Source organism: Vanellus vanellus, assembly GCF_965231255.1.
Source record: "Vanellus vanellus genome assembly, chromosome: 5".
NCBI lineage: Eukaryota > Metazoa > Chordata > Aves > Charadriiformes > Charadriidae > Vanellus > Vanellus vanellus.
In genome coordinates, this window is record NC_138910.1 from 75,060,558 (window position 1) to 75,077,337 (window position 16,780).

The following is a 16,780-nucleotide window of genomic DNA, read 5'->3' on the forward strand; positions in this document are numbered from 1 at the left end:
TAAAGACATGCTGGAGTAGCTTTCTTATAGGAGTAAGGGAGTGGAAGTAACTTTAAAATGGAGCCCGATCAAATCATTAAAAAGGTTGGCGTGATTTCAGGGTACTTGAGACAGGAACACAGGACGAATGAGCAAGGCGTTCTTGTCCTCTATCTGCTGAAGAAAGGCTCCAGCATTTGCTGGTGCGGAGTGGCTATTATGTTGTGTGCATCACAAACTTCTTTAGCTGAAAAGATATTAGAGCTTTTTCTTTGGCCAAAGTTGCCCTCTTTAAATCAAAAAGGGCTTGGATATCTAGCTTTTCCTACAGATGGGTGGATAATGATCTCTGACCATTGTGTGTAGATTTTTCCCAGAAATTGTTTCTGAGTGTGTTGGCTAATCTCTTTTTTGAATGTTAACATTGATTTTTTTTTTTTCGTTGGTGATCTTTTGGCAGCTGTTCAGTTCTAAATCGTTTTTACCATTAGAGGGCTTTTACTTGCACCTAATCTCACAGTAGCCATTTTGATTAGATTTAATGTAACTTTCCTTGCAGCTTGCTTTACTAAAAACTGCATCCTACTGTTTTCTGCATGGTTTTCTTAAAAGAGTGTATGGAAGAGAGCCAGGAGGATCTGCAGTTGATGATCATAGAATCATAGAATTGTTTGGATTGGAGAGGACCTTGAAGATCATTGAGTTCCAACCCCCCTGCCATAGGCAGGGACACCTCCCACCAGACCAGGTTGCCCAAGGCCACGTCCAGCCTGGCCTTGAACACCTCCAGGGATGGGGCCTCAACAACCTCTCTGGGCAACCTGTTCCAGTGCCTTACCACCCTCAAAGTGAAAAACTTCTTCCTAATGTTCAATCTGAACCTGCCCTCTTCTAGTTTAATGCCATTCCCCCTTGTCCTATCGCTACATGCCCTAGTAAAAAGTCCTTCCCCAGCTCTCCTGTAGGCCCCCTTTAGGTGCTGGAAGGCCACAATAAGATGTCCCCGGAGCCTTCTCTTCTCCAGGCTGAACAGCCCCAACTCTTTCAGCCTCTCCTCATGGGAGATATCCTCCAGCCCTCGGATCATCCTCGTGGCTCTCCTCTGGACACGCTCCAGCAGGTCCATGTCCTTCTTATGTTGGGGACTCCAGAGCTGGATGCAGTACTCCAGGTGGGGTCTCATGAGAGTGGAGTAGAGGGGCAGAATGACCTCCTTTGACATGCTGGCATACTTCTGATGCAGTCCAGGACATGGTTGGCCTTCTGGGCTGCGATCACACATTGCTGGCTCATGTTGAGCTTCTCATCAATCAGCACACCCAGGTCCTTTTCCTCAGGGCTGCTCTCCATCCATTCCCTGCCGAGCCTGTATTTGTGCTTGGGATTGCCCCAACTCAGATGTAGGACCTTGCACGTGGCCTTGTTGAATTGCGTGAAGTTGGCTTGGGCCCACCTCTCCAGCCTGTCCCGGTCCCTCTGGATGGCATCCCTCCCCTCCAGCATGTCTACCTTGCCAAACAGCTTGGTATCATCGGCAAACTTGCTGAGGGTGCACTCAACCCCACTGTCCATGTCGCTGACAAAGATGTTGAACAGTACAGGTCCCAGTACCGACCCCTGAGGAACACCACTCGTCACTGCTCTCCACTTGGACATCAAGCCGTTCACTGCAACTCTTTGAGTGCGACCATCCAGCCACTTCGTCCACCGAGTGGTCCGTTTGTCGAATCCATCTCTTCAATTCAGATAGATGATAGATAGTCTGAAAGTTAAACCAGTGTCCTGAACGGAGTGTGCTTAAAAGGTTACAGTGGTTTGTTTCCCTGCAGTAAGCAGTCTTCTCGTGGCAGCATTCCTGGATTTATCGTGGCCGAGACTTTGTCTTAGTAGGGTTGATGAAATTCATGTGTTCTACCTCAGGATTGATCATGCTACGCCATGAGTTTGCGACATCTAGTATATGAGAAAAAAATACAGCTTTTTTCCTTTTGCTGGACCTTGGTAGAAAAAGCTGTAAAGTGGGCTTTTGGAGGAATAGAAGCTTCAAAAGTTTAGTTTATTTACGAGCATGAGAAAGCCAGTTCAGTTTTTGAACTGTACTGATTGGTTGGTTTCTAGGTCTTCCCTGTTGCTGTGAGCCTTCTCTGTTCTGTTTGTGCTTCACATACAAATCTTAATGTGGTAACCTTTATTAACGGGCCACTGTATATTGAGATTAGTATTGAACAAATACAGTGACCTCTTTTTGCTGGCAGTATGGAAGGTCATAGGAAGTCTGTTTCAATACAAAGATTAATTCACTGGTCTGCAGCTTAATTGTTCCTTTTTTAGTTTAAATAATGGTGGGCAAAAAACTTGAACACATGATTTTTGTATCCCGTGAATTACTTACTAGCTCCTCAATGACTTGTACCCCAGTTCCCCAGTAAGATGATCTTTGGGACTGGGAGATGGTTGATTAAAAAAACCACAGAAAACCAGAAAGCAAACCCAAGAAATATTACACACATTGAAGTATGTTAACCGCTGCCACTTTGAACGCACATTTGAAAAGCTGAAGTATTTGAAGTACTGATAGATGAATGACACAAGTAACTATGTTTTCTGTTCAATGGTGACTGGTGTAAGAGGCATAAGCTTGATTGATATGTCTGTCAGGACTAGGCAAAGGGGCCTGTGCTCTGTAAGCAGAACCAAAGAAGCTAATAAGCATTACAATTATAGGCCAGAGGAAAATACACCTGATCCTAATTGACTAATTCAGTAATTGAAATTAGTGTTAAAGTGTATGCTGTGCTGTGAAAAAAGAACAGGGTGTTTGTGTGTGCATGTGTGTATATAATGTGAAAACAAAAATTACAATTTGCACACTGCAAAATATATTGGCTTAATGCAGTCATCTTGGCAGAGTTCAGAGGGTTTCTGTCGCTTCATCCTGTCTGGTTTCACTGCATTATAAACTTCTACTCAGCACCTACTTCAGATTTTCAATTAAAATATAGAGAACTAGCAGGAAGAGCCCTTGTAAGTTAGTTGTTCTTTCTAATGAGCTTTTGAGAGTAATACAAATGGCAAAATCCAGCTTTTTAATACTTGGTGCAGTTCCTGCAGGAAAGTTACTTACCTGCTGTTCCAAGTAACATTTAATTACCTTAACTTCTTCCTACAGGCTTTCTTTGTGCATATGAGAGCCTTTCAGATAGATACTTTCCCTTATGTGTCATTTCTATTTGTGCAGGTTAATGGTGTCATTACCAGAATATCTGTGGCAATTGATCACACTTTACTATTTTAAAAGACAATGAATAGGGATTGACTTGTAGTATCTGGGGAAATATGTATTTTAAAAAAAAAAAAAACTAACTAGATTTCAAACTAGGCTTTTATTTTTACCTTGTGTCTAATGGAAGTTTTGCCCCACTACTTTGTGAGGCCACCTCATCAGTTAGACTTGGAGCAAGTTTCTATATTAAGACATTCTTACGTACTTCTCACAAACAAATAAATTGTCAGTTCTTTCCTGATAGTTTTGTTAATTTGACATAATTAGTGTATATATACTGAAGTAAATGATGCAGTATGTTTATTTTTATATTGATAGGGTTTTCTCTGGGGAGTCTGGAAAAAGCTACAGCTTCTTCCACCTAAAGGCAGGGAGGGGCATGAGAGAGATTCTTCTATGGATTTCTGCTTTTCCCTCCCTCATCCCTTCCTCTGGCCAATGAAATACCCTTTATAGTAACTGATGTGTGAAAAAGTAATAATTTCCTAAAGGAGGGTTTATTTAACATATTTGGAAGACCTATGGTGGTTTTGAGTATGGATGGGTTTGAGCTGCAGGATTCCAAAGAATAAAAGCAATGGAAACATAAGGGTGAGAAAGGGAACACTGAAAACAAAGCATTTTGAGGCTGGAGAGTACGTGTCAGTATAAAAACTTACAGATATTTCCTCTGAACTCCATAACAAATAAGTCAGATAGGAATCTTGGTTCCCTGATTCATAATAGGTACTAGCTCACTTAAGCTTTCCTTGCTTTTAGCAGGCTTCCTGTTTCTTTTAAATACCTTCCACTTGAATGAGGAACTAGAAACAATTGTCAATAACTGTTCTAAATCTGTATATGGGCCAGTTTGCTTACAGTCTATTTCATGCCTGTGGATTTTTCTCTTCTTTCTTCACCTGGAGTCCGCTGATTCTGTCTGCTCCTGTGTTTTTTAAACACTTTTAGAGCCCAGCAAGTAACTCTTTCAAACTAGCAAAGTAAAGGAGGCATGTCTGTACTGGCGGTAGGGGGGGAGAAAAGCATTATTTGGGGAAAAAAAGAAACAACAAAAAAAGGCAATGGTAGTCCTTAGTCTGCTTTGATCTGTTCTTCATCTTCCTTCTCCAGCTCCTCTTCTCTTCCTTGTCCCCCAAGTCCTGAAAGCCATCCACGGCATCCTTTAATCATCACTTAATATATTGCTTTCTTAACTATCACCGTCTGCAACTGACAAGCATAATCATTATCTTTTGTCATTACTTCCTGACATCAATTCTTAATTAAAACTGTATGGTGGTCTGTTGCAGAAGTATGAAAATATTATTGTGTGTGTTGTTTTTAACATACAATTCAGGTTCTATTCAGTTATACAGTAGGATTGCCTTGAGTTTAAAAAAAAAATTATTATATATTTCAGATTATTCTTTGTGCTTCATTATTCACACTGGTGACGTGTTAGAGTTGGTGTTTGTCCTGTCTTATGAATCTGTATCTGAAAGGCTAACTTATTCAAATTTACTGTGTCCACACTGAAGTAGAATTACTGGATAATATATTACAGATTGAAAAGCTTCTCATAACTAAGAAAATTTAAAAATGACTGAATGAATTAAGTGAGGAATATCTATGCAAACTCTTTTCTCATGTATGCCCCTAAAGACAGACAAGAGACAGGTAATCACAAACAGCAATAATGCAGAACTTTCTTATATTTGTCATATTCTTATATTTATATCTAATTTTTTTTACTTGACATCTATGGTACAGAGTCATTAGTAGAAAAAAAAATATATCAAAGCATAAAAGCTTTTTGCATGCATGATTATTTAAAACATGTCTCCAGTACCGTAGAGTAGATTAACACAATAATGTTACAGAGCTGTAAGCACAGAAAAATAAACAGGATATTAAGACAACTGTGGAATTACATCCTTGGTGACTTAACAAAGATAGTATGGTTTGAGTTCCGTATTTAGTGAGGATATCAGATCTGTTTGCTTATGGCTTTTAGTATGCTGCATATAATTTAACAATATCTCTTGAATACTTTTTCAGCTCGAGATGCTGATGAGAGAGAGAAGTGGATTCATGCTTTAGAGGACACCATTCTCCGCCATACCCTCCAGCTTCAGGCAAGTTTCACTTTCACTTTTAACTTGTTTTACTTTCTGTTTTTGAAAACTATGAAGTACTAGCATGACTGCTAATATCAAACAAATCCTGTATAACATCTGGTAATTCTATAGCCTATACAGTCAGATATAGTAAGATGTCAGTATAGTTACCTGAGATTAGGTTCAAGTCTTTCTGTTACTATTTTCTTGTCTTACCATTATGAAAAGTCAGTATAAGACTTCCCTTTATTAACTCATATTTTTAATTGCTGGTTCGAGACTTACTGTTGGACATTTAGTTCTTTCTTTTTTTAACTGGGAGGTAGTCCTTTTTTTGGTCAACCCTGCTGTGTGCTTGTACACCACCTAATTTTGAAATGAAAATGAGACAGCAGCATTGAACCTCTTTCTGAATGAATGACAAAAATGGTAAATAACTTGCATTTGAACCCACTGTGTAAGCTGGATATTGTCAGTTTTCTGTTTCTAAAAACAGATGGTTAGACTGAAGATGGTTCTTAGCACTAGTTATTTAAGATCAGTTTCTGGTGATACTCTAGACTTCGACACGTGTATAAGACTTGCTAAACCTTTATTTTTGCCCTGGAGGGAAACCCAAACTCTTTGTGAAAGGGATTTTCTCATACTTGGTTTGTACCACAAAGGTGTCTGACAACAGTGTAGAAATCTCAAACCAGGTATTCATTGTTTGTGTTGAACAAAGGTTTGGTATGCTTTCGGAGCATGGCAAGAGAATTAGGTCTCTTAATGATTGATGCTGTATGAAGAAAGATACACTAAAATCCCTAATCACAGAAGGACAAGCAGCTTATGAAGACTGATTTAGGTGACATTTGCCCAGTCCAAAGAGTTAGAACAAGCCTGAATTTATCCTGTCCAACTTTAGGCACTTGTGCTATCTCAGTCAATTTCCTTTAATTTCCCATTAAACCCTGGTTTTCAACATTTTTTGACTTACTAAAGACCACTACAGATTTTCTAGTGGATAGCAGATCCCTAGATAAAAATTCAAGTTTGACAATCAGCTTTGTATCCTAGTAACATCATGGATATTTTAGAAGTAATCTCTCTATCAGTAGCTGACCAGAGACTGAAGAACTCTGCTCTGCAGTGGGTGCGAGGAGACAGAGATTATCTAGAGAACAACGTATGGATTTAGAAGGGCTGAGCTGCCTCCCAGGGGATGCCTCTTTCCTCAGAGTCCTCTCCTTGGAGAGAGAAAGTGAATAGGTTAACGTCAGTGGTCCCATTTAGGGTCTGAAATGAAATAATAATCTGTGCAGTTTTCTTTACCCGGAAGACTTTTTGTGGCTCGGAGATACAGACTAGAGAAATGAAACACCAGAATATACTGCAGTTTTATCAAAATGTACACTTCCACACGGTCTAGAAATTGTGATCATAGTTTTATTGGCAGACATAGATTTCGCGATTGCAGCTAATAATGGAACTGTTTCACATTGCATAACCTGTTCACATTCCAGGAGTTTTTCAAACAAGTAAGGAATATTTAGATTAAAAAAAAAAAAAAAACCAAACTAAACTAAATTAGTAATTTATCTGGTGATATTTGACAGAATAATTAAAAATCTAGAACTGATTCGTTAGAAACATGTCCTGATCCCCCTTAAATATGTCCAGCATTAAGCACGATACCTCGTGGGCCGCTGTTGTGTGCTCACCATTCATTTTCAAGAACTTTCTCCAAGGTGGGGGCGATACAAGCTTTTTGTTCCCGTGGCCCTTATTTCCAGACTGGCTGGAATACCGTTCGCTTACACCCCCATTCAGGAACCGTCAAGGCTCACCATCTTCATTGGCGTGAGCTGTTGACCAAACAGCAACTGAAAAATTTAACAAGGCTACACCTCCTTTACACAACCTGTCCCTCACGGGTCAGGCCGAGCGCTCTGTCACCGCTCACCTGCGGGGCGCTGCTGCCTCACCGGTGGGACGTGCTGGAGGAGCCAACAACCTCTGGGCTCAAGTTAAGGGGTCTCCCAGCAGGGCCGAGCAACGGCTGTCTCCCGAGGCAGAAACCCCTCGGTGTCGACAGCCGGCCAGCTCCGCCCGCCGCGGCCCGCCTCCCCTCACGGCGGGGCCGCCGTCCCCCCACTACCCCCCGCTGACCGCCATTCTCCTGAGGCAGACACGCACCCCGCCCACCAGCCAATCGGCGGCCGCCTTATTCGTGATGCGAGGGGCGGGGCCGCACCCGGGATGGGGGGGTGCCCTTTCCCGCCCCCGTTCCCCCCCCCCTCCCGGCGGAGCCCGGCGGGCGGCCAGCCAGCTCCGCCGCTTCGCACGCCTCCCTTCGCCGCGCCGCACCGCGCGGAGGAATGGCCGGTGTGAGTACGGGGGAGGGAAAGACGGAACGGGGAGGAGGAGGGGCGGGGGGGTCAGGCAGGCGTCTGGGCTGCCGGTTGTCCCCCCTCCGGGGGGACAGGTCCCCTACCCGCCGCCGCAGCCCCGCGGCGCCTCCCTGACTGGAAACCGAGCGCTGCCTCCTCCCCGCGGCGGCCGAGCGGCTCCGGCCGCTGTCCCGCCCCGCCCAGGGGACCGGCGGCGGAGATCGGCGTTAGGGGAGCCCCCACCCCGCGGGGGGACACGGGCTTCCAGCGCGGGGGGACTGGCGGAGGGTCCGGGAAGCATTCGGGTTCCTCAGCGGAGTCGCCGCCGGGTTTCCGTGCGCCCTGGAGGGAGGGATGCTTTCCACCGGTTACAAGAGCCCGTTGTATACAAACACGTCTCGGCTTCAATTAACATTTAAAACAAAACGCCACTTCATGCACTTGGTGTTCTTTTGCTTTCATTTTTACTTGGACAATAAAGTCAAATGAGTGCTTTGGGAGGATTATTGGCTCAGCGGGTACGGATGGGGGTTTGAGAGCTGTCGCAGAGATTATTTTCTGTAAGGGTGTTTTCTTAGGTTCTTAGTTTCAGTCACAAACAGAAACGTGGTTATCTGGCATATAAAACCCTTATGCATCTGGTTTTGTCGAAAATGATAGATCTTTTCTGAGTCTTTTCAGATTTTTTCATGCCACTTTCGGTCTGCCTGTTCTGGAGATGCAGTGTTCAAGTTTGGAAAGTCAGGCTCTGATTAAGTTTTCTTCAGAGTGTCAAACACACGTGAGAAAGTGTACTGAAAGTACTGAAGTGTACTGGTGGTTGGTGTGTTGTGCGAACCAAATCAGAAACGATAAGGAATTAATGCAAGGTGGAGAGGTGAAGTGGTATCTGGGTGTTCTCTAGTCTGCTAAGTTTTGCTAGTTTTGTTTTTGCCTGAGTGTCCTACTGTGTTGTCCTTCAGTCTTTATGATGGAATTGTTTTTGAAACACTTAAAAAATAATTAAACACGCTTCTCCCCCCCCCCCCCCCCCCCCCCCCCCCCCGCAACAAATCTAAACTTGCAAGAATGATCTACAGTCAAGGAACTGAGGAAGAACTGAGTCATAAATATATAGAATGAGTAAAGGCATCCTAGCTGTCCAGACGGCTGACAATTAGTAATGTTGTATTCAAATGAAACAAGAACAGGGAGGAAACGTTTCAGATACGCTTGTAATCTAATTTCTCTGAATTTTGAAACTGAAGTCTGTTGTTCTGCTTGCTGTGTTTTTGTGTGTTCTTATATTAAAGGCATCGCTAAAAATATGCATAGTTCTTCTAGTATGAGCTTTGTCTATTGAAAAGTCCTTGAACAGTAGATGGTGCGGTAGTATTGGAAGTACCTTTCTGAATCCACCAGTGTTTTTCCCCTTACCCCTCCCAAGATGATGATGTGGCATTAGCAGGTCAGTGGCTTTGCAGTGGCAGCACATCAGTTGCCTCATACCCAGAAGAGACAGGAGGAGGGGTGTGCATGGGTTGAAGGTATATTGTGGCTTGGGTTTCTTGTTTGTCTGGGCAGAGGCAGGAGGGTGATAAGTTATCTCAAAGTTTCTTTTGTTCCTCACCAGAATCTTATGTCAACTAGCAATCCCATTCAAACAGCAAATGCTTCTAGTCGTCTTGTTTAGTGTAAATGTTCTGCTTTCCTTGTCTGTCTTTCAAGTGGCACCCTAGTGCTACAAGTACTTTTTTGGCTTGAATTCTCCTGTGCAAAAAGAAAACCCCTTGTAGATAACTCGTGTTTAGGACGGCAGTAACACATTAACTTTCTTCTTTGATCTGAAAACTGCGAGATCAGTTACAATATGAATGTACCTAAAAATCACCGGTAACTATACTCTTCTTTTGCCTAAAGGGAATTGGGTAAAAAACTGAATACCTTTAAAAATTATAAATGGCTGAATGTGTGTGTATTCTGGTGGTGTTTTGGTAGTGTTAGGATCCTGTCTGTAGGAGACTGGTCACTCTGAGCTGGAGGGATGAGCTTTGCTTTTTTTTTTTTTACTACTTCCCCTCCCCCCCCCCCCCCCCCGCCCTTTCCTCCCGTTAGCTGAAACTTTCACACTCATTCTTGCCTTAAATCCCATGTCTTGAAATATACTTTTCTCCTCTGCTGTTCTAGTGATGCTAGAGCATCTTCGCAAATGTCTTAAAGTGGCAACTAAAGAGGCTGTTAAGAACTGGATGAAAGACAGCTACCTACCAACTTGATTTAAAAAAATAAATAAAAATACAAAGCTGAAACTTGCATATTCTATAAATAAGTTGTCTTTCATGCTTTCTGAGGAGATATGATGGTGATAATTCACATTAGAGAGTCTTTAAATACTTGCAGGCTACAAAATATTTCCTACCCAAACTTATGAAAACCCTTCAGGTAATGCCCCAAACTATTTTAGCCTCTAAGTGAATTCACTGGAGAGACAAAGGAACAGAAATCGCTGTCGGTAGAAAGGTGAGCCATTTCTTACCACAATAAAAGTGAAAGGAATTAAAAAAAAATTGCTCTGTAGCTTGGTACCTCTGTAATTTAAACAAGATATTTGCTTCATAAGTAGCAAATAGTAGGGTAAGAAAACTATATTCTAAGTGGATCTGGGATGGTTGCTGTGAAGAATGATACAATGGCTTAAATATAAAGAGTTCCACCATGGCTTCAGTAATACTGAAGAGTTGGTACTGCTGCTGGAAGCAGTCCTGTCTCACTTCTCCTGGCAAAAGGGAAGAGGCAGTGCGGCAAGAACAGCAGAATTTGGAACTGGTTTCAGAACTGACCCATATTAAAAATACTTTTCCTGCTGCCCTCCCTTTCTGAGTTTAGTTTTAACACAGATTAGTTTCTGGGCAAGGTAAATGTTTATGCTGACTCAAAAGAAAGAGCAGAGTAGAGGTGAGAATAAACAACAGAGGAACTGTTGTTTTCTTGTTCACTTATGTGGTGTAAAGTGTTTGTGAAACCTTTGCTAGTAGCAGTTCACCTAGTATAATGTTTACTAGGATTTTTGATGACCTTTCTAAAGCTGCAAACTAGAAAAAAAGGTAAAGTAAAACTTTTTTATATGTATCTCAAGTATATTCTATTGTTACTCACTGGCTTTCCAATGCTGTTTCTAGTGTGAGTCAAGAATTCTTGTATAAAACTAAGAACAGGTTCTTTTTAGATAAAGAATATATCCAGTATAGATGTGTTTCAAGAGCTGGTGGAAAAGCATAGAGTTGACAGGCATGCTGCCCTTTTTCAAATTTTACTAACAAAGTAACTATGATAGTGAATAAGCACGTTAGCACATGTGCATTATCTACCTATATAATAAGTTATGTAGGTAAATGAATGGGGCTCTAGGATATACTTAGTATTTGTGAGGTTTCAGAATTGTAACATGCTTTACATCAGTATGTAAATACTTCTGGTTTTTGAACTCCTTCTGTTTTCCTAGAAGACCTGATAATATCTATAGCTACACAGTCTTTGCTAAGCATTTTGTGTTTTGCAAAGCAGGTATACTTTTATTTTATAACTGCAATATTCTTACTGTTTGGAAGGCTCATATGCTTTCTAGAACTCAGACATTTGTTTTTAAACTTATTTTGAGACACATTCTGAGCTTTAAATATGACTTAAAAATCTAGCAGAGGAAAAAATATGGTTGTCTTTGCCACAAATAAAAAGACAAGAAGGTGCCATTGTTTAGTGGCTTACTAGTTGATTTGTTGGGGTTTTTTCAGTTTTCTATCAGTGGTTCTTATAGGCAATGTCCTACCTGACAAAATCAAACATGCTGTAGGGGGTATATTTTTGATGAGGTATTGTGGATGGAGGGAAAACACTCATTTTCACTTCTTTAAACTAACTTCCACAAGATTTTTTTGTTGGACTTGAAATCCTAATTCAATGAAGAACAGAGCATAAGTATCTTCAAAAAGATAAGAAAGTCTGCTCTGCACAGCTTTCCCTTTTCCTCCCTCAGTAAAGCTATTCTGCAAGGACAGCTCTTGTCAGTCTTTGCTGTTGCCTCTATCTTTTTCATTGTTTCCCTGCCTTCATTACTGTTCATTTTCCACAGAGGTCGTTATTGTAATGCTTTTATTTGAGAAATATATTTGAATTTTTCCAGTATGCTGCTTCTAAGGATGATGCAATCTTTTCATCCCATCCCAGTTTGAAAGAACGAGCTTAAATTAGGCTGGAATTTCTTCTCAGCATGGACAAGTTTTGAATACAAATGCATTAGTGGTATGCATGACTTCTAATTTGGAGTACAAGGAAACAACATATAGACTCCCTTAGTGCTAGCAGTTCTGCAATGGAAATAGGGCTCATAATATATATTTTTAATTGGCTTATATTTTGTTGTTGCCCTCCTGTTTACCCCCTCCAAAAAAAAAGGGTCATGTATGAAGGGAATAATTTTGCAGGACTCCTAGTATGAGAGTTCCTTACTGAACCCAGACCAGCATGTAAACCCTTCCTAGGATAACCTTCCTGTCTGCTCACTCCAGGTTACTGGATAACACTGGGAGACCATTAATTGGGTAGTCAGTGTCGTGCCGGGCCCCGCTTTTTCCTTTCTACCTCTACAAACATTAGGATTGGTGTATGCCCTATAGAGTCTGCTCTTAGAGCTTTTGATATGTCCTGAAGGGGACATCCCAGAAGTTGTAGGAGGAATGAGGCAGAGAATGCTGTTACCTTTTTCTCTCTTCTCTAGAGTTGTTACCAATATGGGTTTCTTTGTGGGGAGGAGCCAGATACCAAATGTATTGTTTGGGGAGGTGGTGGGTGGACTAGAGGTTATACAAATTACTTGCTTTTGCAGCCATTTCACCTGGTAATATAACTGTTAATGCCTTAAAACATACATTAACACAAAGTAGTTGTTATTTGAGGGAAATAAAGTGTACTTACCAATAGATCTAGTTATTCAGTGGAAAACTTTGGATTGGTACTGACAGTAAGAAAGCATCAGTGTATTTCTGAAGACCTAAAATAGTCTGCATTCCTATTCTTTTTTGTAATTTGAAGATACTTATTTTAGAATCACAGCATAAGTTCAGCTGGAGAAGACCTCTGGAAGTCAGCTGGTCCAAGCCCCTTCTCATTGTGAGACCAACTTCTATGTTAGATCAGGTTGCCTGGGGTCAAATCCAGTGGAGTTTTGAACTCTGCCCTCCGAGGGCGGGGGTTCAAAAATATCTGCAGTTTATGAATAGGTGAGCAGCATATAATACAAGTTTCTCATACAGATTTGATTGCTAGTTCAGATGTGCAGTTCCCTAATTTACGTGTTTAACAAACTGTTAAATGCCATTCTATTGACTCTGCTCACCCTTTTCTTTTGAAATCTCATTTCCCACATGGCAGGGGAGGGAAGAAAGCTAAAGAAAGAGAAAAGGTCCCCTTTTTTTCTCTACTGTGTCTTTGGATGACCAGATAATGAAGAAATAAGGATTTTTTTTTTTTTATTCAAATCTGGACTTTGTATATCTGCTCTTTCTAAATTACTGCTGGGTTTGAAATACTGATTGATTTTGTGTGCTATTTATACAGTGTTTTTTTCTGTGCTATTGCTAATCTTGATATTTTTAACTTTCCAATTATCTTTTGGTTTTCAATTTTAAAACTGTGAGAACTTAAAATTATTAACCTAAGCTCATATAACACAAACTAGTAAATTTGCATAGTGGGTTATGAAATTTAATCTAAACTGTCTTTATACTAACCAAGAGCAAATAGTGAAGTGCCACGGCTTTAAGTACCTGTCCTTCTTTTCAGAATTATTTTCATATTTTCTCTCTGTACTATGTCAGCTTGACACTATACTTGGGTTTATGGCTTTCTCTTGATGTTGATTGAACATTTAACTTTCTAATAGCACTTTTTAGGTCACAGTTTTCACTAGTGTTTGATGTGGAAGTCTGCTCAGTTATAACACTAAATGTTTTAATCAGCTTTTCCCTTCGTGCTAAGAGGTTGAAATTTAAGAGTGGCATTTTATCTTTAAGCCACCAGTAGAAATACCAGATTGTTACATACTAGTAGTTATAGACTGACTGAAATAAAAATCAGCATTTTTATGCGGCATACAGATGACTTGAACCATGAACTATCCTATAATGGTTTAGGTTGGAAGGGACCTTAAAGATCATCTAGTTCCCACAAGAACAGGTTGCTCAAAGCCCCATACAACTTGGCCTTAAACACTTCCAGGGTTGGAACATCCACAGCTTTCCTGGGCAACGTGTTTCCGTGCCTTACCACCCTCAGAGTGAAAAATTTCTTCCTAATATCTAATCTAAATCTATCCTTTTCCAGTTTAAAGCCATTCCCCCTTGTCCTATCACTACATGCCCTTGTAGAAAGCCCATCTCTAGCTTTCTTGTAGGCCCCCTTCAGATACTGTAAAGCTGCTATAAGGTCTCCTGGATCCTTCTCTTCTCCAGGCTGAACAACCCCAACTCTCTCAGCCTGGAGCACCTCTCTCAATAGGAGAGGTGTTCCAGCCCTCTGCTCATCTTTGTGGCCCTCCTCTGGACCTGCTCGAACAGGTTCGTGTCCTTCTTATGTTGGGGGCTCCAGAGGTGGATGCAATATTCCAGGTGGTGTCTCAGGAGAGCAGAGCAGAGGGGCAGGATCACCCCCCTCAACCTGCTGGCCTTGCTTCTTCCAACGCAGCCCAGGATGTGGTTGGCCTTCTGGGCTGCAAGTGCACGTTGTTGGCTCGTGTTGAGCTTCTCATCCGCCAACACCCCCACTTCCTTCTTCTCAGGGCTGCCTTAGATCCATTCTCTGCCCAGCTTGTATTTGTGCATGGGGTTGCCCCGACCCACGTCCAGGACCCTGCACTTTGCATTGTTGAACTTCAGGAGGTTCATGAACTTCAAGACTGCCACAACTTCTTAAATATGATGCATAGTGGCTTGGCAACTTTGTTCACCAGTTCCCTCAGGACCTGCAGATGTATCTGATCAGGTCCCGTGGACTTGTGTACCTTCAGGTTGCTCAGCTGGTCTCAAATCTGATCTTCTCCTACAGTGGGCAGTTTGTTGTTCTCCCAGTCCCTGCCTTTGCTTTCTGCGACTTTGGTGGTGTGGCTAAACTATGTTTCTGTGTATAGTATCTTCAGCAGACATTTTCTGTATAGATCATGCAGTTTTGGTGTAGGAAACCTGACCTCCATAATTTTAACTGAGCATGCTAGACCATTTGCTGAAATGCTAGTGTTGGCTGCTAGCTGTACAGACAACTCAGTTTTCAACAAGGAAATGGAATACTAATTTCATATAGTTTCAGATCTAGTTTCATTGTCATTTAAACTTTACTGGTTTGAAGGAATGTCAAAAGTTTCTTGGTTGAGAGGACTCTCCCTTCTGCCTGTTAGTTTCTTTTTGATAACTTGTTACACTGGGTGTTTTTAATCTTTTCTTAATTTCTTGGCATAGTCAAATTGGTTGCCTTCTTTTCTTCTCTTCTTGTCCCTCCTCTTTGTTTCAAAACACTATTTCTAAATTTGTCCAGTGTGGACTGTCTAACACAGGGTGAAGTATTGTTTTGGTTTTGTTTAGTGCTGGTTTACAAACTAATCTGTACAGCTAGATTTACTCATGTAGAACTGTTGTCAAGATCTGGGGGTTAGTCTGTAGCACAGTTAAAATTTAGCAAATGAATAAAGAATAATATCTTCTACAGTCAGTAGGTGGCTTTATGTTTTAGGGTAGGCATGATACCATGCACACAGCTTGATAGACATGAGTAAGAGCAAGTCATTCTTCTATTGCTCGCAAGTGTTCATGCCTCTAAAGAGCCATCAATAAAGCTCTTAATAGGATGGCCAATTATCATACAAAAATAAAATAAAGTATCTGTGTTTACAAAGCAAACAGTGTCAAAGAAAAATTTATGCTAATCTGGAATTTCACAAATATGGATTGCCCCTCTTCCCCCATATGAAATGTTTCTTCCCCGCTGTCTGATCTTTGCTCAGACTCGTGAGATTCTCAGCAGTCAAAACAGCACAGTTGATGTTTCATAAGAGTTTGAAGTGAAGACAGTATATTTTAGATCAAGTATTTAGGCCAGTAGGAGAGTCTTGTCACTGCTGTAATGTTCTCAGGATTGTGTTTCTGTTATAACTGATGTTTGCTTCTTTATCCTCCATTTTTTTTCCTCCTATATATTTAACTTGCATTGTATTTTTATTTTAAGCTGGGAGTGGTTCAGTATTTGTTTTGCAGTTCCGTTTGCATTAAAGGTATTATATAAATAAACCTTAAATGTGTTTACACAGCATATGTGCATGAAGTCAGGAGTAATCAATTTCAAGAATCCTCTCTTTTCTTTCCTGTCATTAAATATGTGGTAACCCTGTGGGAGTTTGTTCAGGTCTTTAAATACATGGTTTATCGGTTTAAAGGTAGGAATTATGTTATATGCAGAAGTGTGCAAGAAAATACAAAAGTAATCATTCTCATGGCACTGATGCTTTGTCCTTGTTGGCATACGTGCAACAAAATGTAAGAAATCAAATGTGGTGACAAGGATGCAAGTCATTATAGCTGTAAAGGAACTAGAGAAACCAGGAATAATAATTTTGAATTTTTCAGCTTAAAGGTAGGTCAGTATTTAAGAAGAGATTTAGCACTCATTGGTTCAGTTCTTAGTTAAGAAGCTGTGGGTTGAGCAATATTGTCTGAAGTGTGAAAAGTGCAGTCATCCAATTGGGCATGGTTTTGTCTTCCTGAACTGAAATGTAGGAACATGTAATCACAAGGCAGTCTTCAGAAAAACTTGAATTCTCCATTATATTTTCCAAAGAAACTTTAATTAGTGTAATGTAAGGGGATTTGTTCAGTTATAAGTAGTAAAATACTGTGGTGTGTGATGATTATACCGCCAATGAAAATGCATAGCAATTTACTGTTACTGATTTAGCTGCAAATGGAAGACAAATGTGTTCAGCTGTGTGCCTGTGTTTGCATATGGCAGGATGAGAGCCAAGGCAGCACTTT

At 41.0% G+C, this 16,780-nt stretch overlaps 1 protein-coding gene across 2 annotated transcripts in view; it reads left to right on the forward strand.

Annotated features, from left to right (window-relative positions):
* OSBPL9 (oxysterol binding protein like 9) overlaps positions 1-16,780 on the forward strand; it is a 68,390-nt gene that overhangs the window by 23,583 nt on the left and 28,027 nt on the right. For both annotated transcript variants that reach the window (XM_082483266.1, XM_082483265.1), the window contains exon 4: positions 5,300-5,376. In XM_082483266.1, coding sequence (XP_082339392.1) covers positions 5,300-5,376 — 77 coding nt within the window. The remainder of the gene's footprint in view (positions 1-5,299; positions 5,377-16,780) is intronic.